At 38.3% G+C, this 26,010-nt stretch overlaps 1 protein-coding gene across 8 annotated transcripts in view; it reads left to right on the forward strand.

The window, feature by feature from the left end:
* Positions 1-24,999, forward strand: part of LOC131857980 (uncharacterized) — a 43,684-nt gene extending 18,685 nt beyond the window's left edge. For 6 of the 8 annotated variants that reach the window (XR_009358809.1, XR_009358810.1, XR_009358813.1 and 3 more), the window contains one exon: positions 24,414-24,999. Coding sequence is in view for 2 of the 8 variants with exons in the window: in XM_059210809.1 (XP_059066792.1) it covers positions 24,414-24,551; positions 24,637-24,871 (373 nt within the window). In the remaining 6 variants the exon portion in view is untranslated. The remainder of the gene's footprint in view (positions 1-24,413) is intronic. The other 2 variants (XM_059210809.1, XM_059210810.1) reach the window with 1 other exon arrangement.
* The last annotated feature ends 1,011 nt before the right edge of the window (positions 25,000-26,010 follow it).

Genomic DNA, 26,010 nt, shown 5'->3' on the forward strand with positions numbered 1-26,010 from the left:
ACAAATCATGTTGCCACGTCAACCTTGTGCGCGTGAAGGATCTTGCATGAAGGAGATTGTTCCTATCTACCTCGGGAATGTGCGAAGTCTATAAACGGTGATAACATGTGATGGGTTATCAGCCACCATGAAATTGGTGGAAAACAAACAATGGAGAACGTCTTGAGATTGGATCAAGATTGTTGCATTTAATGCAGTGTGCTCAACGACCAGGATTGAACCGTTTGAATTCCTTAACCTAACAGGTTTAGGGTTTAGGGTTTATGCTACTGACCTATTTGTTTTCCTATAAGGTCGATGTTGTGATTCTTTCTAGGGTTGTTGGCAAAAGTTGTGTGTGTATCCAAGAGAAGAGATACGTGATTCTTGCCAGACCAAAGGAGAGAAGTGATACCTGCAGAGTGTGAGTGCAGAAGGTGAAGAGGATCTTGAGCAGATCTGCATTGGCATTGAGTGATGTTACCAGATCATTGTAATACTTGTTGATCTCTAACCACCTCAACAGTTGGAAAATCCCTTAACATGGTAGCCTTAACCGGCTTGCTGTAAATCCTTTAACAGGGTGACTCAAAACCATTGAGTTCTTGAAATCCTCTAACAAGGTGACCTTTAACAGGGTTTAACCCTTAACGAGGTATTCTAGCCATCCCTTAACCGGGTGATCCCTAACAGGAGCGGTTCCTAACAAAACCTATTGTATTAGTCTTTAACCAGACAAGGCTCCTAACAGAGTGAACTTCTAAAGAGTTCAAAAACAAGCTTGTGGGTATTCATCCCCACCGTGGTTTTTCCCAATTGGGTTTCCATGTGAAAAATAAGTGTGTCATGTGTGATGTCTTCTTCATGTGATGTTATGTTGTTTTCTGTCAAGCGGTGAATCATGTTGATCTAGTTGCTTATATGTATATCTTTGATGGTAGATTACCTGTTCATGCATAAGGTGTGTAGGGGAAAAAGCGAGACTAGGTTAACATGCCCTAATCCTACCTTTTGACACACATTACGGAATACGAAAGAGCCTAGAGATATCGCACAATTGGCTACTTCTTTTTGTGAAAGAGAGAGCCACGGGATATCTATTAGGATTTCTATTCCCTTGTTGAAATTGAAAGATAAAATGTTGCAAGTTCAAGTCCTAATCCCAAAATGCAAATATGAACTAATAACAAGATTGCAGAATTGAGATTAAACAATGAACAGCTGTAAATACAAGGATAAGACAAGAATGAAAATGCGTACCCGGAGTTCAAATCTGAGTGAAAATGTTCGGGACGGGGGCGCGGGCGCCACTGTCCTGATTCTGACCCTGAAACTACTCCGGAAACTACTGTTTTGCACTTTGGAAAAAGCTGTCAAAAATGCTGAAAATGCTGTCTGTCAGGAGAACCAGGGCGCCCAGCAGGGACCAGGGCGCCCAGCGCCCCTGTCCTGGCAGGACTAGGGTGCCCCACACCCCTGTCCTGGTCTTTTGTACTAAAATTTGGTGGAAAGGTCTGTCTCAGTCTGCTTCTCCCGGATCTGCAACCTGCGGCGTCGTCCGAGTCCCGAAACCTGCACTTATATCTGAAAAGGTGTTTGGGCGGCTATATAGGGTTTTGCCTTAGTCAAACCCCCGCTTCGGTGATTTCCACCTCCATGAATAGCCAAGTTGTATAGTAAAATGTATTGTGTGTGCAGACCTAGTGTGTGTGCAAGGTCCTTAAATGCAAGAAAGCAAACTAGAGCAACCTAGAAAGTAAACCCTAATTGCTTGTAAATGATAATGTAAATGCTCTAAATCAATATGCAAAGTGATCTAAAGCATGAATAAATGATATATTGAAGCTTATGCAAAGACATGAAAACAACATGAAATCATACCCAACCCTCAAGGGAGGAGTACAAGCCAATCTTCAGTCGGTAATCTCCTATTGTTCTTCAATGTCTTCCAAGCCCTAAATGAATGAATGAAATTGATGAATGCTTGATGGATGGATGTTGATTGTTGTTGAAGTCTTCAAAGATCTGCTCTTTCGCTGCATATGAGGTCCTGAAAATCAAAAATCGGATCCTTTCAAATGAAGAAAGAGAGCTCTTATGTATGAAACCCTAGGTCGTAATTTCATCTTTTGGCCGACCTAGAGATTGAATATCCCGCCAATTTCTTGAGGTTAAGCTTTATTTAATGATTGGATTACGCTCCTAAAATTTCGGGAAAAATGTCCGGGACCATGTTGCACTCCGGGCGCCATGGTCCTGACAACTTTTCACCAAATTTTCAGGGCCATCAGATATGATGATTTTAGAGAGAATCCCGAAGTTACAGGTGATTTCGAGATGTTTTGACCCCCGAAATCAAGCCCCCAAGTTCAAAATAGGACCTAATTAGGGTTTTTGATTAAATGATGTATAGGAGGAATAAAATGAAAAGGGCACACTTTAATGAAAGGGCCCAACTTTATGATGTGGGATAGGATAAAATAAAGCCTTAGACCTAATTAATTTGATTAATTAAGTGCTAAAGGGGAAATGCAATGCAAAATGCAAAATGCGCCAAGGCGGGTGCTAAACTAGATGTGAAATTGTACCACCCTAGCAAGTGCGTACAATTTACGACGCTACATTTAGCCCCCACTTTAGCGGTCATATGAACACTACGTGCATATGCAAGCTAAAGTACAGAAAAGTAAACATTATTTGAAAAAGGATATATCCATAAGTCTATCGGACAAAGCCCCCAGCGGTATCTGCAGTACACAGTTATGAACCGCACCCTACAAAACACACGTCAGATCACAAAATCACCTAATGCTTACTAAGGAAGGTGATGAAAATTCGAGGGTAGCTATATGCCCCCCCCCTGTTTCGGCTTGCTAATTTTAGTGAGTTGAAACAGGGTATCATGTTTACCACTTCGAATTGTTAAAGAATATCGATGACAAATGCTCACAAGAAGATTTGATATGAGATCAAAAACTAATGGAGAATCATTTGGTAAGAAAGAGGACTAAATCTCAATTCCAACACAACAAAGAGTGTGAGGATTTGAGAGTTCTCTAACACAAGATGAGGGATGTACATGGAAACAAAATGCAAAGAGAAGAAAAGAAAGGAAAAAAGGCATGAATACACACATTGGTGATCCATGAGTTAGACAAATATAACATCTTCTAGAATAAGACAAAGAAGAGAATAAGAATGCAATACTTCCTTCTTTTGCGAGGTGAAAGTGATTCTTAATGAAGGATGACGCTCTTTTTAACCTAATTAGGAGAGTGAATTCATCATGGATGTATTTTACCAAGTGCAAAAGAGGTTGTAGTCAAGGACTTACACCTCTTGTAAGAGAGAATCCTTGAACAAACAACAACAAATGCATACAAGGAATAACATCAAGTAATAAAGTTCACACCATCCACAAAATAGGAAAAAGTGGATCCTTAGATAAAAATAAGGAAAGATCATTGCCTCCCCAGGATAAGGACAATGAGAAGGACTTACACAATCTTCTAGGGAGAGATTTGGACATAAGCAAAAGAAGAGATGTATGAAATCACTCTTGTCCCCATAGGAACAAGAAAATTAGGCTATTATGTTGCTTCAAAAAAAAATATGATTGCACTTGACATTGTACCATCATGAATGACAATGAGCCCCCAGTAAATGAGCTACCAATGTCACATAATGATGAGCAACATAATAGCCATTAATGTTATTTAAAGACATGATAGATTGAATGAGGTATTTGAATATGACATGCTAAATGCTCAACTATAAGTGAGATCAAAAACATGTATAAAATGATAAAAATTGAAGAAGAAAAGTCACAAGAAATCTTAGAAGAGGGATGAGTGTAATTTATTAGAGCCTTATCCCTAGAGGAAAGGACTTTATGATGAATAGGAGATAAAGATTCATAAGTGGATTTAGAAATTTGAGGGGAGTCATAAAGAGATTTGTTCATCGCCAAGATTTCCTTATGAGGGGAATGAGAGTTGATAGAAGTAGAAGATGATTTAGTTGAAGTGAGATCATCATCACTACTAAATATAGCATAACCACCTTGAACCACTAAGATAGGCTTATTTAAAGGTTGAGAATTTTGAGAAGGACAAGCACCTTGGATAGTGAAGAGAGGTTTGTTAGGTGTCTCATTCACATGTATCAAATTGATTGAGGATGGTTTAGAGGAATGAACAAAAGTGTTGGAAGAATTATTGATAGTCTTCTCTTGCACTAAAATCTTATCACGGATCAAATCAATTTTAGGAGAGAGACAAGGGATAGGCATTGAAGTTCTAGTAGGAAGAGTAATACTAGGAAAGGTCATATCATCCTTTATCATCACAGGATCTACATGGGGAATAAACTCTCTAGGAAAAGGATCAACACTACTCTCTAAAGTCTCACTTTTGAGAGGGAGATCTTTGAAAGAAATGTTAACCATATTGCTTTGAACTAGGGTTTCCTTATGAGTAGAACCAAGTTGAGGAGAGGGAGATGCTTTATTTTTAGAGGGAGAATAATTGAGATTCAAGGAAGGGGAGAAACTATCAAGGGAGTTTCTAATCTTGATTTCATCCCCTTTGGCTAGGGGTAGAGAATAATCTATACCTTCTTCTAATGGTTCATCCCAAATAGTGAGGTTGTTGAAAGGAATGTTTAAAGTATTGTCAATTTCGGGAGAGGAGATAACATTGTTTATTAATTCCTCATCCTTAGGAGGGAAAGCATCAATAGATGTGTTAAACTCATCCTCTTTCCTCAAAATATGTTCAATATGATCTTTAGGGGAGAGAGAATTAAGGAAATTGCTTATTATTTCATCTTCTTTCTCTAAGGGATGCTTATGGGTAAGACCAACTTTAGGAGAAGGGTAAGCATTTATCATTAATTCATCATCTCTAGTGGGAATTTTGTTGGAAAAGGAAAGGCCATCACTAGGAAATGTAGGGATAATGTCATCTTCTTGCACAAAAGGATCCTCATGAAGGGAGTGTTTTTTAAGAGCCACACAGTCATCAAGGTCATCATCCAATAATGCATGATCATATCTATTAAAAGGTTTATCTTTTGATTCAAAAGGAGATATTTCCTCATAGAGGGGATTATTGAACACAACCATGTTACTAGATTTAGTGGAAGAGTTGATAGGAATGTACCCTTGAGAGGAACCATTTGACTTATCTTTCTCATCACATCTAAATGGCATAGTAACAAGGTTTATGAGTTTTTGGTAAAATGAAGGTTTGGTATATTTAGGTTTCAAAAATTCATCTAAAGCTTCATCTAACTCATAATCATCACAAATATGATCATCTTGCAAATAAAAATCTAACATTTTGAAATTGCATAAAATTTAAACACACAATGCAAAGAAACACACTTTTTTTTTTCTTTTTAATGAAAATGAAATGAAAACACACTAAATCTAGATCTAGATCTAACAAATGCAATGCAAGAGGAAGCAATGATAGATTCACGTCGGGTTCACCAAAATGTGTAGGGGAAAAAGCGAGACTAGGTTAACATGCCCTAATCCTACCTTTTGACACACATTACGGAATACGAAAGAGCCTAGAGATATCGCACAATTGGCTACTTCTTTTTGTGAAAGAGAGAGCCACGGGATATCTATTAGGATTTCTATTCCCTTGTTGAAATTGAAAGATAAAATGTTGCAAGTTCAAGTCCTAATCCCAAAATGCAAATATGAACTAATAACAAGATTGCAGAATTGAGATTAAACAATGAACAGCTGTAAATACAAGGATAAGACAAGAATGAAAATGCGTACCCAGAGTTCAAATCTGAGTGAAAATGTTCGGGACGGGGGCGCGGGTGCCACTGTCCTGATTCTGACCCTAAAACTGCTCCGGAAACTGCTGTTTTGCACTTTGGAAAAAGCTGTCAAAAATGCTGAAAATGCTGTCTGTCAGGAGGACCAGGGCGCCCAGCAGGGACCAGGGCGCCCCACGCCCCTGTCCTGGTCTTTTGTACTGAAATTTGGTGGAAAGGTCTGTCTCAGTCTGCTTCTCCCGGATCTGCAACCTGCGGCATCGTTCGAGTCCCGAAACCTGCACTTATATCTGAAAAGGTGTTTGGGCGGCTATATAGGGTTTTGCCTTAGTCAAACCCCCGCTTCGGTGATTTCCACCTCCACGAATAGCCAAGTTGTATAGTAAAATGTATTGTGTGTGCAGACCTAGTGTGTGTGCAAGGTCCTTAAATGCAAGAAAGCAAACTAGAGCAACCTAGAAAGTAAACCCTAATTGCTTGTAAATGATAATGTAAATGCTCTAAATCAATATGCAAAGTGATCTAAAGCATGAATAAATGATATATTGAAGCTTATGCAAAGACATGAAAACAACATGAAATCATACCCAACCCTCAAGGGAGGAGTACAAGCCAATCTTCAGTCGGTAATCTCCTATTGTTCTTCAATGTCTTCCAAGCCCTAAATGAATGAATGAAATTGATGAATGCTTGATGGATGGATGTTGATTGTTGTTGAAGTCTTCAAAGATCTGCTCTTTCGATGCATATGAAGTCCTGAAAATCAAAAATCGGATCCTTTCAAATGAAGAAAGAGAGCTCTTATGTATGAAACCCTAGGTCGTAATTTCATCTTTTGGCCGACCTAGAGATTGAATATCCCGCCAATTTCTTGAGGTTAAGCTTTATTTTCTGATTGGATTACGCTCCTAAAATTTCGGGAAAAATGTCCGGGACCATGTTGCACTCCGGGCGCCATGGTCCTGACAACTTTTCACCAAATTTTCAGGGCCGTCAGATATGATGATTTTAGAGAGAATCCCGAAGTTACAGGTGATTTCGAGATGTTTTGACCCCCGAAATCAAGCCCCCAAGTTCAAAATAGGACCTAATTAGGGTTTTTGATTAAATGATGTATAGGAGGAATAAAATGAAAAGGGCACACTTTAATGAAAGGGCCCAACTTTATGATGTGGGAGATGATAAAATAGAGCCTTAGACCTAATTAATTTGATTAATTAAGTGCTAAAGGGGAAATGCAATGCAAAATGCAAAATGCGCCAAGGCGGGTGCTAAACTAGGTGTGAAATTGTACCACCCTAGCAAGTGCGTACAATTTACGACGCTACATAAGGGTGAAATGGAAATGAAGTGTTAGATTGTATGAGAAGATAAGTGTCAACTGGTTTATGCTTGTCTCAGTTATTCTAGGTTTTGCCGGTTGTACTTTGTTTAAGGACCAATGTTACTATTTGTTTGTCAATGCACAATGTCTGCAAACAAACCAGTTCAAGAGTGTGTTTTTTGTCTGTATTGATTCACCCCCCCCCTCTCAGTACCGGTTTGGTACTATTCATTCATCATTGAGTTATCAATTGGTGTCAGAGCGTCCTCTAGGTCCTTTGTGTTATAAGCTTAACCGCTTGAGGTAAAGATCCCAGTCTAATGATGAAGAGGGAAGGTCCAAAGTTTAACAGAGAAAATTTCAATATATGGAAAGACAGAATGAAGATATACATCAGAAGCATGGGTGCTCAACATTGGAGCTATGTTGAGAATGTCTATGTTGCCCCTACCAGTACTCTCACCGATGACCAAATGAGAGAGATGTAGGAGAATGGGCAAGTCATGGAAGCCCTAATTAGTAGTTTATCTGACATTGAGTTTATTGATGTCCAAGATAAGGTAAATCCCAAAGAGGTATGGGATACTCTTGAAAATATCTATGGCAGTGATGAGCATGTAAAACAAGCTAAGGAAGAAAGCCTTAGAGGGAAGTTTGAAGACATGCGGATGGTTGAAGGTGAGACCATTCAACAGTATGGAATAAGAATCAAAACCATTGTTGGAGATATCAAGAGTGCAGGTGGTAAAATGGAAGATTCCACTATGGTAAGCAAAGTCCTGAGATCCTTATTACCGGTCTATGCAATAAGGGTTGCTGCTATTCAAGAGCTGAGATCAATAGACAAGACTAAGGTATCCCTAGACTCCATCATTGCAAAGTTGACAGCCTATGAGCTAAATAGTTTTGATGGCAATATTCAAAAGACTGAATCAGCTTTTAAAGCTTCTGTTGTACCATCCAGAAAAGGAAAAGAAGTTAGCACTAGTAGTGAACCAAGACAGAGCAGAAAAATGGATGAGGAGGAGATTCTGATGGCATTTGAAGCTCTCCTTGCCAGGAAACTTCCTAAAGGAACCGACAAATATAGAGGTAAGCTTCCTTTGAAATGCTTTTCTTGTAACTGGATAGGACATATTGTTGTAAACTGTCCTAATGGCGACAACAAGTACAAACCGGAAAGGTTCAAGAAATTCAAAGGAGGAAATCGAAGAAACTATTTTGTGGCAGTTGATGAAGGTGTCGCAAATGAGGAATCAAATGATGAAGAAAATGAAGATGTTGTGTTTGTTGTTGTCAAGGAAGATGTGTCAGACAAGAAGGCTCTTGTCTCTCGATTTGATAATTCCAATGAGTGGATTATTGACAGTGGTTGTTCTCACCATATGACTAGTGACCAGAGCAAGTTTCTATCCTTGGAAGAGTATGATGGTGGTGTGGTTCGCTTTGGTAATGATGCACCATGTATTGTCAAAGGCAGAGGGTCCATCTCTCTGAATGGAAAGAGTAGTGCTGACAATGTGTACTGGGTTGATGGTCTCAGACACAATCTTCTAAGTGTTGCCCAGCTGAATGATAGTGGCCTCACTCTAGAATTCAAAAATGGAGTGTGCAGAATCAAAGGAAAGAATGGTGAATTGGTGGCCACCGACATGCAGACCAAAGGTAACCTATTTCAGCTTAATGCAAATATAAGTACATGTCTTATGGCTAAATTTGATGATAGTTGGATATGGCATAGGAGACTCTGCCATGTAAACTTTGATAACATTGTGAAGGCTAGTAGGATCAAGGCAGTTAGAGGGTTGTCAGTGCTAAGCAAACCAGATAATACCTTGTGCAGAGAGTGTCAATTAGGGAAAATGTCTTCCTCAACCTCTAAAGGTAAATCTTTCACTGTTGACAATTTGCTTGATCTTGTGCATACTGATTTGTGTGGTCCTATGAAAACTAGGAGTGTGCAGGGTGATAGGTACTTCATGATTCTCACTGATGACTACTCAAGAATGATGTGGGTCACATTCTTGAAAGATAAGTCTGAAGCTTTTGTAAAGTTAAAAGCTTTCAGAGCATTAGTGGAGAAGGAAAGCGGTAAAAGGATCAAGTGCTTGAGAATTGATCAAGGAGGGGAATTCACTTCCGGTGAATTCAACAAGTACTGTGAAGAACATGGCATCAAGAGGCAATTGTCTGCCCCCCAGACTCCACAGTAGAATGGCCTAGTAGAGAGGAATAATTAGACTGTGGTTGAAGCCGCTAGAACCATGTTGATTCAAGGAAAGGTAGCTCAAACCTTTTGGAGAGAAGCGGTGAGCACTGCAGTCTATACAATGAACCGGGTACTCATCAAGAAAGGTAAGGATAAAACTCCTTATGAGTATTGGATCGGTAAGACACCTGTGGTTAGCTACTTTAGAGTGTTTGGTAGCAAATGTTACATCAAGAGGAGTGAACACTAGAGCAAATTTGATGCGAAATGTGATGAGGGAATATTCCTAGGGTATTCCACCAAGAGCAAAGCTCTCAAGTGTTTCAATAATAGGACTCAGAGAATCATGGAAAGTATCAATGTAAGAGTTGATGAAACCTTTGAGAAAACTGAGGAAACCGACAGTAAGCAAGTGGTAAATGAACCGGTTGTAACCTTTTGGGAACCGGTTGTCAGTCAACCAAGTACCAGTAATAGTGTTCCTACACCGGTAGATGTAGATGCTGACACTGATGGAGATGAGGATGAAAAAGAAAAGCAAGAGGAATCCATCAAGACCATTCATCGGTATGTCAAGCTGAATCATGATCCTAAGCAGATCATAGGAGAGAAGGATACAAGAATCCTTACAAGAAGAAAAGTCAGAGAAAACTCATGTATGATCTCTAAATTCAAGCCTAAAACATTCAAAGAGGCACATAAAGATGAAGACTAGATCAAGGCAATGGAAGAGGAACTTGACCAGATAGAGAAAAATGGTACATGGTCTTTGGTACCCAGACCAGAGCATAAAAATGTCATTGGTACCAAATGGGTTTTAAAAAATAAGCTGAATGAAGATGGCACAGTGATTAGGAACAAAGTCAGATTGGTGTGCAAAGGATATGCCCAAGAAGAAGGAGAAGACTATGGAGAAACTTTTGCTCCTATAGCCAGATTGGAAGGAGTTCGTATGCTTCTTGCATATGCAACTTTTAAAGGTTTCAAAGTATATCAAATGGATGTAAAATCTGCATTCCTAAATGTTGTACTTGAAGAGGAGGTGTATATAGAGCAACCAGATGGGTTTGCCCTATCTGAAGATAGTGACATGGTATGTAGGCTACATAAAGCCTTATATGGTCTAAAGCAGGCACCTAGAGCATGGTATGAACGTTTGCATTCCCATCTTGTGAAGATTGGATTTGAGAGAACAAGTGAAGATAGCAATATCTACTTGAAGTCTGAAGGAGATCAGATCCTGATCTGTGAGGTATTTGTTGATGACATTATCTTTGGTGGAGATGACAAGATGAGTCATGAGTTTGCAAATGAGATGAAAAAAGAGTTTGAGATGTCACTCATAGGAGAGATTAAGTTCTTCATTGGACTGCAGATCCAATAGATGAAAGATGGAATCTTTATCACTCAATCCAAGTATGTCAAAGAGGTGTTGAAGACCTTTGGCATGGAAGATAGCAAACCAGTTGGTATTCTGATGGTGACCGGTTGTAAACTATCCAAAGAAGATGACTCAGCATTGGTTGATGAGAAGGAATACCGATCAATGATTGGTAAGTTGCATTATGTAGTGCATAGTAGACTAGATATTGCACATGTAGTTGGCATTACTACAAGGTTCTAGAAAAGCCCAAGAGAATCCCACTTGGTTGCAGTCAAGCGGATTCTTAGGTATCTGAAGGGAACTGTTGATTATGGATTGTGGTATCCATATAGCAAGGATTTCAACTTATAAGTATACACAGATGTTGATTGGGCAGGTAATGTAGATGATCGGAAAAGAACAACTGGTGGTGCATTCTTTCTCGGTGGTAGACTGGTTTCATGGATAAGTAAGAAGCAGAGTTGTATCTCTCAGTCTACAGTGGAAGCAAAGTATGTTGCAGCTTTCATGAACTGCACTCAGACAATTTGGATGAAGCATGTGTTAAATGGCTTCAAAGTTCCTATATCTGAATCGGTAAGTATATTTTGTGACAATACTAGTGCAATTAATATCTCCAAGAATCCGGTTTTACATTCTAGAACCAAGCACTTTGAGCTTAAGTATAATTTCTTGATGGAAAAGGTTTAGAACAAAGAGATTGCACTGGAACATGTTTCTAGTAAGGAGCAGTTAGCAGACATATTCACCAAGCCTCTCCCAAAGACTACATTTATGTACTTAAGAGGTGAATTAGGGGTGTTTCCCCTTCAGGAGGTAAACTAAAGGCATATGCTCCACATTAGTCAGGTATTGCACTGTCAAATTTTCTTCAGGATTGATGTGTTGAAGGATGCTACTCCTTAGGGGGAGCAGCATAATGGAACAGGGAAGCTTGTGCCTCCACTTTGGCATTGTTGTCAAAGGGGGAGAAGATGTGAAGTGGAGAAGATATCTGTAGAAATTGGGGGAGAAGATGTGAAGCAGAGAGATATCTTTGTATATTGCCATCAATGCCAAAGGGGGAGATTGTTGGCATTATGTGAACCGGTATGAGGACATAATGACATTGTATGTTGTCATTGATGTCAATATGTTGAAGAGGTGAGAACCAGCATATGTGAGAACCGGTATAACACTGTCAACTGGCATTTGTGCCAAAGTGAAGCGGTGTGTTTGTTCAAGGTGAATCGGCATATGGTTATGGGAACCGACACATGGAAGCGTTGTATGACTACCGGTTGGTATTCTCAACTTCAGGGTTTTCGATTGAAGTGCTTCAAGCCTCTGTGTCTCAATCGGTGACTTTGTGTGATGAGTTAGCATTGTAACGAAGAACAGATCATGTTGCCACATCAACCTTGTGCGCGTGAAGGATCTTGCATGAAGGAGATTGTTCTTATCTACCTCAGGAATGTGCGAAGTCTGTAAATGGTGATAACGTGTGATGGGTTATCAGCGGCCATGAAATTGGTGGAAAATGAATGATGGAGAATGTCTTGAGATTGGATCAAGACTGTTGTATTTAATGCAGTGTGCTCAACGGTCAGGATTAAACCGTTTGAATTCCTTAATCTAACAGGTTTAGGGTTTAGGGTTTATGCTACCGACCTATTTGTTTTCCTATAAGGTCGATGTTGTGATTCTTTCTAGGGTTGTTGGCAAAATTTGTGTGTGTGTATCCAAGAGAAGAGATACGTGATTCTTGCCAGACCAGAGGAGAGAAGTGATACCTGCAGAGTGTGAGTGCAGAAGGTGAAGAGGAGATTAAGTAGATATGCATTGGCATTGAGTGCTGTTACCAGATCATTGTAATACCTGTTGATCTCTAACCACCTCAACAATTGGAAAATCCCTTAATAGGGTAGCCTTAACCGGCTTGCTGTAAATCCTTTAACAGGGTGACTCAAAACCATTGAGTTCTTGAAATCCTCTAACAAGGTAACCTTTAACAGGGTTTAACCCTTAACCGGGTATTCTAGCCATCCCTTAACCGGGTGATCCCTAACAGGATCGGTTCCTAACAGAACCTATTGTATCAGTCTTTAATCGAACAAGGCTCCTAATAGAGCAGACTTCTAAAGAGTTCAAAAACAAGCTTGTGGGTATTCATCCCCACCATGGTTTTTCCCAGTTGGGTTTCCACGTGAAAAATAAGTGTGTCATGTGTGATGTCTTCTTCATGTGATGTTATGTTGTTTTCTATCAAGCGGTGAATCATGTTGATCTAGTTGCTTATATGTATATATTTGATGGTAGATTACATGTTCATGCATAAGGGTGAAATGGAAATGAAGTATTAGATTGTATGAGAAGATAAGTGTCAACCGGTTTATGCTTGTCTCAGTTATTCTGGGTTTTATCGGTTGTACTCTGTTTAAGGACAGGTGTTACTGTTTGTCTGTCAATGCACAGTGTCTGCAGACAAACCAGTTCAAGAGTGTGTTTTTTGTCTGTACTGATTCACCCCCCCCCCCCCTCTCAGTACCGGTTTGGTACTATTCGTTCATCATTGAATTATCAATCTTTATATATATATATCAATCTCCAAAATATATAATTCAAGTCGATGAAGGAAATAATAATCTTTAATTCAAAAATAGGTCTCCTCTAAGAATTATCATGGTGGAAAGGAATGAAAAGGACCACACCACAATGCAACAACACATTATCAAACATCACAATCACCAAACCAAAAGATAGAATATTTGGGGACAATTCAAATCGAATAACATCATGATCAAAAACACAATTCTGGAGCACAACAACACATGCCTTGAGACAAAACAACATAGACACATGTAAGAACATTATAATCCCAAACGCACAAGACAAAAACATGAATGTGGAGAAATCCGGACCTTTGCAAATCTTGAATATTCAGATTATTGCATAGACTTCTAGAGCACCAAAACTCATACTACTAATACAATAGTCTATATCATCTGCATCATACATACCTGTCTTTGACAATCATACATACCTGTCTTCCACATAAATCAAAACCAATGCAGACCACGAGATTGACATCAATAACAACATAGACAAGTGATTCTAACAATCTTCCCCTTTATCATTGATGGCAACATTCATCAACGACAAACAATTTCTCCAATAGCATGTTAAAAATACTTCTCAAACTCTTCTCCCCCTTAGAAAGAACAAATATATACTTCTAGACTTCTCAAGAAAAAACTTCTCAAAATTTTCAAGCACAAACTTCCCAAAACTTCTCCTCCTTTGACATCAAGGAAAAAGGTAGAGAGCAACATAGCTCAGGAACCACTATGCCCCCCCTGAGAGGAAGCCCCAAACATTAGCCCAAACAAAAATATGAATGAAGTATCTTGGACTAATGCACTACCAAATTTGCTTAGTTCAAACAAGGAAGGGGAATAACCCCTAACAACTGCCAGAGATACTCAAAAGTATCTTTGCACAATGCCTCTATGAAAATAGTTACAACTTGTTCTTTGGTAGGAACATATTCAAGTTTTACTTCATTTTCCAATACTTTCTCTCTCAAGAAATGATATCAAATAGAAATATGCTTTGTTCTGCAATGCAAAATTGGTTTCTTAGAGATGTTGATTGCAGTTGTATTATCATACATGATTGAGATGGGTTCATCAAATAACATGCCAATATCCTTCAATGTTTGTTTCATTCAAAACACTTGAGTCCAACATGAAGCAACTGCAATATACTTAGCTTATTTTGTTGACAAAGATATCAAAACCTACTTCTTACTTAGCCATGCCACTAATCGGGAGCCATGGAAAAACATTCCACCACTTGTACTTTTCCTATCATCAACACTTCCTACCCAATCTGAATCAGTATAAGATTTTAAAATAAAATCTAATCCTTTGGGGTACCATAATCCATAGTCTTCTATTCCTTTCAAGAATTTAAATATCCTTTTTCCAACAACATGTGACTCTTTTAATTCTTTCTGAAATATGGAGGGATGAAGAGAGGGAAAGAATGGAGAGAATGGAAAGAATGGGAGAGAGACACCTAAGAGACAAGGAGAGAGAGATAGAGAAAGGGAAACAAAGGGGTAGGGAGAGATAGAGAGAGAGAGAGATATATATAGAGAGAGAGGGGGGGGAGATAATGAGAGAAAGAGAGAGACACCTAAGGGAGGGGAGTGAGAGAGATAGAGATAGAGGGTGAGAGGGAGAAGGGGGTTGGGAGGGAGAGAGGTAAAAAGAGTTAGAGGGAAAGAGATAGATACCATATGGTATCCTAAGGGGTCATATGGTGTTCTACGACCTGTTAGGACACCATATGACTCCTTAGGACACCATATGGTGTCGTTATTGGTCGTATTGTGTCCTAAGGGGTCATATGGTGTTATATGATCCCTTAGTACACCATATAACCCCTTAGGTGTTGTTAGGGGTCATATTATGTTCTAAGGGGTCAAATGGTGTCTTATGACCCCTTAGGACACCAAATGGTGTTGTTATGTGTCATATGGTGTCCTAAGGGGTCATATGGGGTCCTATGACCCCTTAGGACACCATATGACCACTTAGGACACTATGTGATCCCCTAGGACACCATGTGGTGTTGTTAGGGGTTGTATGGTGTCCTAAAGGGTCATATGGTGTCCTATGAGCCCTTAGGACATCATATGACCCCTTAGGACTCCATATGGTGTCGTTATGGGTTGTATGGTGTCCTAAGAGGTCATATGGTGTTGTATGACCCCTTAGGACACCATTGGCTATCATTATATGGTGTCCTTATGGGTCATATGGTGTCCTAAGGGGTCATATGGTGTTCTATGACCTCTTAGGAGACCATATGACCCCTTAGGACACCATATGGTGTTGTTATGGTTCGTATGGTGTTTTAAGGATTCATATGGTATCTTGTGACCCCTTCGGACACCATATGACCCCTTATGTGTCATTAGGGTCATATGGTCTCCTATGACCCCTTAGGACTCCATATGGTGTCATTATGAGTTGTATGGTGTCCTAAGAGGTCATATGGTGTTCTATGATCCCTTAGCACACCATTTGGTGTTGTTATGAGTTGTATGGTGTACTGAGGGTTCATATGGTGTCTTATGTCCCCTTAGAACTCCATATGACACCTTAGGTGTCGTTATGGGTCATATGGTGTTCTATGATCCCTTAGGACACCATATGACCCCTTAGGACTCCATATGGTGTCGTTATGGGTCGTATGGTGTCTTAAGGTGTCATATGGTGACCCCTTGAGACACCATATGACACCTTAAGACACCATACGACCCATAACGACACCATATGGTGTCCTAAGGTGTCATATGGCATCATATGACCCCTTAGGACACCATACGACCCAAAACAACACCATATGGTGTCCTAAAGGGTCATATGGTGTTCTATGACCCCTTAGGATACTATTTGGTGTTGTTATAGGTCCTATGGTGTAGTAAGGGATCATATAGTTTCCTATGACCCCTTAGGACACCCTATGACCCCTCAGATGTTGTTAGGGGTCATATTGTGTCCTAAGGGTCATATGGTATCCTATGACCCCTTAGGAAACCATATGGTGTCATTATGTGTCTTATGTTGTCCTATGACCCCTTAGGACACCATATGGTGTTGTTAGGGGTCATATGGTGTCTTAAGGGGTTGTATGGTGTCCTAAGTGACAGGGAGCAAGGGATGGGAGGAGAGTATAAGAGACTAGAGAGAGAGAGGTGTGAAGAGAGGGAGAGAGGGAGAGAGTGAGAAAGAGAGGCAATGAGAAAGGGAGAGAGGGAGAGAGTAAGAGAGAGATACACCTGAGAGAAGGGGAGAGTGAGATAGAGAGAGGATGAGAGGGATAGACTTCAAAGATAAAGAATGGGAGAGCGAGAGAGAGAGAGGGGGGTAGGGAGAGAGTGGGAAAGAGATACACTTGACAGAGGAGGAGAGTGAGATAGAGGCAGAGAGGGAGAGAGACTTAAGAGAGAGAGAGAGAGAGAGAGAGAGAGAGAGAGAGAGAGAGAGAGAGATGGAACATTGTTTAGGCACCTCTCTCTATGCCCCTATATGTATGTCTCCCCTCTCTCTCCCATCTAGGTATAGGGTATAGGATACAAGATTGATGGAACATTGTTTAGGGTAGATAGGGTTGTTGGTAGCATGATGGTATTTAGTTTGGTTGGCTATAATTGTGTTTTCAGGTGCTGGGTCCTACTCGGCAAACAAAACACTTTTCCTGAAGCCTCACCAATCAAGGAAAGCACACCATGATCCTAACATAATTTATAAATGGCGTCTACCGACATCAAGTTGATGGAGAGACTATATACTTACTTGCAAGTTTCCATCGAATTTTGTCCCCAAATTCTGTCGCCAACCCGACTTGCGAATTTCCATCCTCGAATGAGAATTTGGAGCTAAAAAGAGGGTTATCACATGAAATTTTTAAGTTGCGTTGTCGATCACTTATGAAATTTTTAAGTTGTGTTTTCGATCACTTATGAAATTTTTAAGTTGCTTTGTCGATCACTTACGAAAGGTCTGTGCCGGCTATAACATGGCGTGTTATGCGCCTTCGCTGATTCGTGGCCTGTGTGGCTGCCATTTTCTTTGGCCTTGTGAAACCACAAAAGCGTCTAACATAGCGTGTTATACGCCTTCGTTGATTCGCGGACTATGTGTCCACCTTTTTCTTTTGCCTTGCGAAACGACAAATTAGACTAACATGACATGTTATGTGCCTTCGCTGATTCGCAAACGGCCTGGCCTGCATTTTGTTTCGTCTCGCGAAACGACGAATTAGACTAACATGGCATACTATGCGCCTTCGTTGTTTCGCAGATTGCATGGCCAACATTTTCTTTGGCCTCGCGAAACGACGAAAGTGACTAACATGGCGTCTTATGCTGCTTCGCTAATTCGTAGGCTACGTGGTTGCCTTTTTCTATGGCCTCGTAGAACAATGAAAGCGACTAACATGGCATCTTATGCAGCTTCGCTGATTCACAGGCTGTGTGGCCGCTTTTTTTTAGGCCTCACGAAACGACAAAAGTGACTAACACGCCATGTTAGTTTAATTCGTTGATTCACGGATTGCGTGGCTGCCATTTCCTTTTGGCCTGTGAAACGACGAATTCAACTAACATGACATGTTAGTCACTTTCGTTGATTTGCTGACTGTGTGACCACCATTTTCTTTTGGACTGTGAAACGATGAATTCGAATAACATGGCATGTTAGTCGCTTTCGCTGATTCACGGACTGCATGGCCGCCATTTCCTTTTGCCCTGCAAAACGACAAATTCGACTAACATGGCATGTTAGTCACTTTCATTGATTCACAAACTGTGTGGCCGCCATTTCCTTTTGCCCCGCGAAATGAACATTTCATTTTTGAAAGCGACGCCCTCTTTTTCCTGCCAGTATATCGTCTGAACACGACCATTTCATTTTTGAAAGCAACGCCCTCTTTTTCCTGCCAATATATTGTCTAAATGCACTTTCTTAAATCGCTAGCAATTTTTTTTATTTTATGGCTTTTTTTTAAGCCTGCACCCTCTTTTTCCCGCCGGTATGTCGTCCGAACTCAGTTTCTTCAATCGTTGGTGGTTGTTTTTGTTTTTGGCTTTTAATGTGCATGTTATACACAAAATACTGCCGCTAACCACTAAGTGAGCCGCCGCCCTGCTCCGGCATGTCCACGTAATTTTGCATGGGGCCCAACGATTGAAACCGGCGACTCCACGACAACTCCACGTCACATAACGTGGATCCGACCGCTGCAGCAAATTGACATGGTATGCATATCTCAAACATGTATGTCGATGCATGTCGTTGGTACGACAGATCCCTTTTGGAACCAAAATAGACGCGTCCCCAAAAGAGAGGGAGTTATGTTGAATATGCACACATCAGAATTTGTTTCACACGTTTCCCCTTCTCCCTTCTCCACGTATTTTCACACGCTGTAACCACTCAGAATCGTGTTCAGCAGCTGTAGCCATATCAGGATTTAATACAGTCAACGGTCCTGAAAAAACATTCAAAACCGTCAGTTAAACCGATTCACATTCCCAGCATTCGTTAAAACAGTGCAATCAACTCATTTAGAGCTTCCGCTTTTCAAGTTAGAAGTGAGATTCATTAATTTACTCGATCTCGCGAGCCAGGAGTGGAAGTCCAGAAAATACAAACCTTACAAACAATAATTTAGGGTTGAAGGATTGCAGGAAATAGAAGAGAGCCTGAAAAATATTCTTCTACCTGGAGGGTTGAGCTCTTAAGAAATGTGTTATACCAAAACAAACTCTACCATAAAAAAAAGCAAAATGTTGTAGAAAATCAAGCAGCAAATTCATACCCAGGTTATAACCTTTATCAAAATCTGAGAAATCAATAGTTCATTCCGCGTTCTTTTAGATTGAAATGGTCATCCGCTACAGTAAAACGCGTGAAACTTAGTGGAACAAAGCATTGTCAAAATTGAAGAAAAGTTTGGAATAAAGAGACCACTTATTTTTCAATTTTTCATTGGAAGATATTTTAGAAAGGCTTAAATCACATACACTAATTTTATATTTTTAAGTTTAAAAGTGTTAAATACTTACAGTTGAGTTACTTTTTTTGGGCTTAATATGTTACTTAATATATGTTGTCACATTAAGAATACATTTTTAGGCTTAAACGTGTTAAACACTTAGGAGCTTACTAACATCCTCTAGACTTTGTTGCTTATTGTGTGTGGTTTAAGGCTGACTCTAAGATTTTGATTAGATACTAATTTTCCTTAAATTTTACACTCACTTTCTTCTTCTTTTAATAAATTATGTTGTTTAAATAAATATATTACATTGTATATAGAATAAAAAATAAGAACGGTATCATACTCGAATGATTATACAAGGCAAACATTTTAAAGAACATATATAAAATATGAGATAAAATAGTAAGCATTTAAATTCTTAAGTAATAAGAGTTAAATTTAGTAAAAAGTGGGTGTGGATCATGGTCATTAAATTTGTCCTACCTATTTAGAAGGCCTTCATCATCACGAATTGACACTAACCTATAATGATACATTCCTCATTAGCATGTTTTCCATCTAGTGACTAATTTCCATCCCCAATGGCAAAAATGGTCAATGCCAAGCAAGGAAGTTTGCCATTGTCCAATTAATGAGGGGCATAATTCATAATTCTTTAGAAACAACACTATTGATATACATTTAGCATTGTGAGATTTATATTATTTTTAATCATATTATTTCTCATGGTTATACATACCCTTTATTTTGAGATTGCACCCTTTATTTTGAGATTGCAAGTTTCTAGAAATATTAATCATTTTCATTTGTTGGATAGTACAAGTTGAGAGATAACTCTTAAGAAAAACAACAACTTCTACTCTTCATTCAGAGAAGACATCTCTTTGTAAACTTCTTGAGCTAGGAGTTATTATTTACTCATATTTCATGCTTTTCTCATTCTCTCTCTTTTATGCAGCCATTTTTAGTTCATTTCAATTCTCGTAGGATTATTATTGTGTTATCCATCTTCTTAAAATTCTAATGCTCAACTCCTTACCCATTTTAATTTGGGATCTTTTATTTCTATTATTGGTTTTTTTTAATTCTTCAATCTATCTTTCTCCTCGATACACATGAGATATTTAGCATCTCAATTGACCTAAGTTTATAAGCATTGTTGTTTTTCAATTCTAGATACATAAGATTATGAACTCAAAAATATTATTAAATTTGTAATCATGCTTCACTACTCTTGATCTTTATTCTCTTCTTTTCACATTTTTCATGGATTTCTCATAAATTCCATAAGGACTTCTTCATCTAGGTGTTTTATTTTCTCTCGCTATATTATGATATGTGCACTTCCCTCCTTTGTCTTCCCCTTACTCCTAAATACAACCCTCATATTGAGGAAGATGAGTTTTATAGTGAGGGGGACTTACATGTAATTACCCATGAGATAATTAAAACATATTGATAAACACTTACAAAACTTTCCATACACTCTTCATGTTGACAAATTTGACCTCTCAAATACCAACCCTATGATAGATGCTAGTAGATCCATTCTTGTTAACTATCCAAAGGGGCTTGATTTCTTATGATCATTGGGCACATTGTACATGCTTCTCTTTTTCTTGAGACCCCATCAAGACTTCAAGGCAATATACTTCTCATCTGTGGAATACCATTATTTATATATCCTTGTCTACTCCCAATGATATTAGCCATTGTATCATCCATCCCTCCTACCATAAGATCTCCTTCCTATTTTCATACCCAAGGATATTTGACAAATCTTATTTTTAGTTACTACTTTACCCCACCTTTTCAACCTCTCATATTTCCATATAATGTTGGAATATCAATAACTTCCCAACCATTCTCTTTACGACCATTCACCACTTGTACTAGCCAAACTAACTTGATCTAGTGATTAATAAATTAATACAAAAAATGAGAATTGTCCAATAGAAAATGGATAACCTTTTGTATTGTTGCATTCATTGACTAGCATGCAATTTTTACATAGTCCTCTTTACTTAGAGATTCTTGTGAAGAATTTTTCACCCTAGTTTTCAGTCCTACATTTTAAAAAAGTACTATGGTAAATGAGACCCACAAAATCATATCTCCATATTCACAACTAATTGTAATGATAAAATAATGTTTCCTTAATCACTTCGTCAGATGGAATTGTTTGTATCCAAGTCAGCTTCATAGACCTTGTCTACTATTGATAGGACCCTAATAAAAAATATTACCTTCATCCTCTAATATCAATATATTATTTCTCGAATTTCATACCCACCTCTTGATGCTAATTTATTAAGCACATTTATTGGTCATCTTACCCAAAAAAATTGTGATAAAATTATTTTAATAAAATATTATTCATTCTTACACTTATGTTTATCTCTTAGGGGCTATTTGAAAATATTTAACTATTTTGAGGCACTTCCTTTGGCTACCTCACTAGCTATTGTTAACTTTTCAACTCCCTCTACATAATATTCTTCAAAATATAAAAAGATCAGCAACTTCTTTTATAACACCCGCATCAAAACCTACTATGAACCTAGCCAACACCATTGTGTCTTCTCTAGTATGACCTTTTACCCATAGAATGATCATCAATTCACTAAGCTAGTTAATCCCCTCCACATCATCCTTCAATAGCTTCTAGATAAAACCCTTGTTCAACTTCCTTGTATCTATCCATTGCATACTAATCTTCCTAAATGTCTTGAACATATGATCCTAAATCTTTTTCTAGTATCATCATGTTCTTGGCCATGACATTGGGAGGTGCATGTGCCTAAGACATGTGATACATGGTATTTTTTACTCTCAATCTATCCATGTTTTAGGTGCAAATGATCAAGATATCCAATCAATGGCTCCTCCTAATAACAATATTCAAATATACACTAATACATTTTCCCATGTGTGGACCTAATACTACCTATGTCGTGTTCTATACCGACTTTTGATCATCTTTTCTATCTTGTTATAACTCATTATGACCCTACTTCTACTATCTCCTAAATTTTTAAGATTGTGGATGTTATAGAACCTATGTCCCCTCCATCTAATTGTGTGACTCCTTCTATATTGCAAATACCCTACTGAAGATGTCTATTGATGATTCTCATGGTTTTCAATATGTTGAATGCCACATAAACCATAAGCCCATCTCAAACATTATGGTGGACACCATGAGCACCTACAACATGTTTTCTAAGGATAATCATATTTCATCTTCATCTAGAATTTTATTGTTCTTCAAATAGTCCTAACACACCCATAATGGAATATCCATTTCAACCATCACTCTTTCTATTTAGGAAGGATTGAAATGCATCGATATTCCCTATCACATCATTACCCATTTCTAACTAAATTTAGTTTCTCTTAGTTCATTCTTAGCTTAGGATGATACATGCCATTCCATATATCTTTCACTAATACTTAAATTCTCATGTAATGGAAAAATATTACTATTCTTGACAACCGCTATCATCTAGTCTCTAACTTAGATAACTTATCTGTTGATTATTTTTTGAAAAATCCTTCTACTCCACATAAATCCTATATAGATGCCCTATTCAGACACTATCCACCATATGCACCTAAGATCTATCCCTCCTCCCTTACACCCTCCCCCTGCTACCCCATCATCCCAACCCATTATTGTCTCATCTTCCCTATCCACTACTAGTTTTTTCCCTTAACCTTTACAAAATAATGACAAGCAAAAATTATAGAATTTCAACCTATCCCTTCCATTCACCAATTTACAACTAAATACTTCCCACCTCCTAGACCTCTACCTTACCATAACAATCCTATTCCTCCCCTCCACCTAAATTTGTTCATCAACAACCCCAAAACCCCTACACTACGATTATTTACTGAAATTTAAAAAAAAAAATCCAAGAAAATTAAGGTTTTTCTTACCCTACTTAATATTTCCCCTCTAATTCTACTTCTTCATATACTTCTTTTCCTACAGTCAATAAATTTTCCAAACATTAGCATTAATTCCTAAATATATTCTATCCACCCTCGTTCCTCTCACCCACCTCATCCTTGTTGTCCTAGGCAATCTATTCCAACTACTGGACGATAAGGACCGAGTCGGGTGATATGAAGGGTAATTTGGGTTTCTAAAGTTTCCATCTAAGGATATAATTCTTAATTTGGTTAATAATTGGCTGCTTAGTGCTAATTGTCATTTCTACCTTCCTAATTTAGTGGTTGATAAAGAGGGAGAAATAAAACAACTGGTTATTGTGGAGTTAATTAAAATATTTACAAGCTTAGTTTTGATCATGCCTAGAGCTTTAACTACTATGGATTCGTGTTTAGCTCAGCATGGCTTGACAACCACATGGATTTGATGATTTAGCTGAACTATTCCTTCTGATCTTGGTCTAGCACTTTGAGGATAATATTTTGCATATTTGTTCATTTTGATTGCCATGTATACTTTGACAGTTGGTTTAGATTTAATTTGCGTTAGTTTTGTTTTTAGAACTGCCTGTTTAAAAAGCTATGGATGAACATGCATGATGATGTGCATATTGAGAGAATCTTTTAATAGTTACCTTTCCTATTTTTAGAAGCGTGTTACAGTTTATTTTTGGGGATTGCAAGCTCTATAAACGACAATCTTCAAAGCCCTCTATACTTAGGCAGTACGTAATCCATTGATTGAATGAATGAATACAAATATTTCTGTTTTTGTGTTAGAACGATTATTAATGTGTTTACTGTAGCAGTGTTCTGTTTTTTATCCTCTGTTTTTAGATTTCACAATATTGAGGTCCTCCACACTCCTAATAGATCCACTTGTTCTTGCTACATTTATTTTTTCTGTATAGACTAATGATATTTACACAGTTCCTTATCATGGTAAGCTTGCACCAGGCTGCCATGGATAATTCTGGAAATGCATCTAAAGTAGCTGTCAATGGTCATTTTAATTATTGTAATTGACAAGTAATCATAGTTTTCGAAATTACTTTTCTAAACAAAACTACTGTTAACTAGAATAGATTGTTATGCTTGAGGCAAACAAGTGCTGTTTGAGCTAAAAAAGCATTTGGCAATACTATTATTTTATTATTTTTTATTTTACTCTCTGACAGTTGTGCTATTATGTAAATTATTCACAGCGTACAAGATAGTAAACAACGTGAGCCAAAACATAAAGGAACTTCCTCTTGTTCTTCATCAGCTGTACATTTACAAGGGAAAGCTGCCATTCAACAACACCAGCTGTTCATTCGTGTTTTTCCTCCAGCCTGCAAACGGTACCTTATACAGCAACTACTTCTCAGAATACAATTCAAACAAATGGGATTGCAAGGAGAAGAATAATCCTAGAGATGCCTGCAGGTCTCTCCTTCGAGCAGGAATGGGTGCCGACATAAATTGTTATAAACCTCACACTTTATCAGATAGTTTATATCAAAAGCTTTTACCAAGAGTCTCATTAAATTGGGGAAGAATGCTTTGTAGGAGTTTACAGGGATGCTTGCAAGGAAAAGATTCAGCTAGAAAGGAAACAGAACATAAAAATGTTAAACAAAAATATGTGTGGAGAATGAAATTGAGCTCCTGTTGGACATAAAAATAAACAAACTGCATGCTTGGTGTACAGAATCTAACATACCCTAATTGGTCTACATTTGTATAGATGGATTCTCTCTGAATGACTGTTTGAAGGGTAAATTGAAGATTCTGAAACTATTTTATTGATGTTTCTTTGAGCCAAATGAAAACCAATTATAAAGGAAAAAATAAACTAACTGTTAACAGAATATATTATCCAGAACAACAAATAACTTACGGAAATTGTATGGGGCTTTGCTACAGTTGAAAGGAGAGGTTCAGAATGATAATGAGTAAACCCAAGGGAATTGAATTCTTACAACTGGATAAAATCTTTCCTGTCGATCTCAATCCTCAAAACGTTATGGTGGACATTAATGGTAATGAAGCAAGGCTTGTTGATTTTGGGTAGAGTTCATAGTTCCTTTTTCCTCAAGACTTCTTCCTAAAAAGGAAGGCATTACTACCTTACTCTCTGTTAAGATGTCTATACTTACATCCTTAGAAGCTATATAATCAAGGATATCCAAACATTGCAACACTCATGATCTAAAAACTATAACATGAGGCTATTTCATAATCTTCCACAGATGAATCCGTGTTTCACTAAACCATAATCTCTAACTGTCATAGATCAGTTAAGATTCACCTTAGAATGCCTGCTAGGTTGAGTCAATTGCAACTAGAATTACATTAAGTTTTGGGCTATAGACGACTCAGTTTTGAACCTCCAAGATATTGAAGCAGTTACAGCAGTCATTGGACCGTGCCAATGATGAATATTTGGGGCTATGTTGTACCTTAAGGACTAACCACCATTCACATGTAACAAAGAGGTGAAGGATTGTTGAAATGGCTATCCAGTAGACAAAATTATCTTTTTGTTAGTTGTAAAATATGTTTTACTATCAAATAAAAGAGTCGTTTTGTCGGCTTAATAGACACTGCCTCATGTCAAGGACTACCCTAGATGTGATAGTAGAGTAATTGAGCTGATAGATACCCTTACCATGTAGGTAATAGAAACTGGACCTGACTGTTTTATCAAGAGGGTTAATAGATAGTCACTTGTAGTGCAAAGGTGATCAAAGTCGAGTGCTACTACGAAAGGGAGAGTTAACAATATCACTAAGATTACAAAGTGGTTTATGTCAGAAG

Source organism: Cryptomeria japonica, chromosome 8 (genome assembly GCF_030272615.1).
Source record: "Cryptomeria japonica chromosome 8, Sugi_1.0, whole genome shotgun sequence".
NCBI classification, from domain to species: domain Eukaryota; kingdom Viridiplantae; phylum Streptophyta; class Pinopsida; order Cupressales; family Cupressaceae; genus Cryptomeria; species Cryptomeria japonica.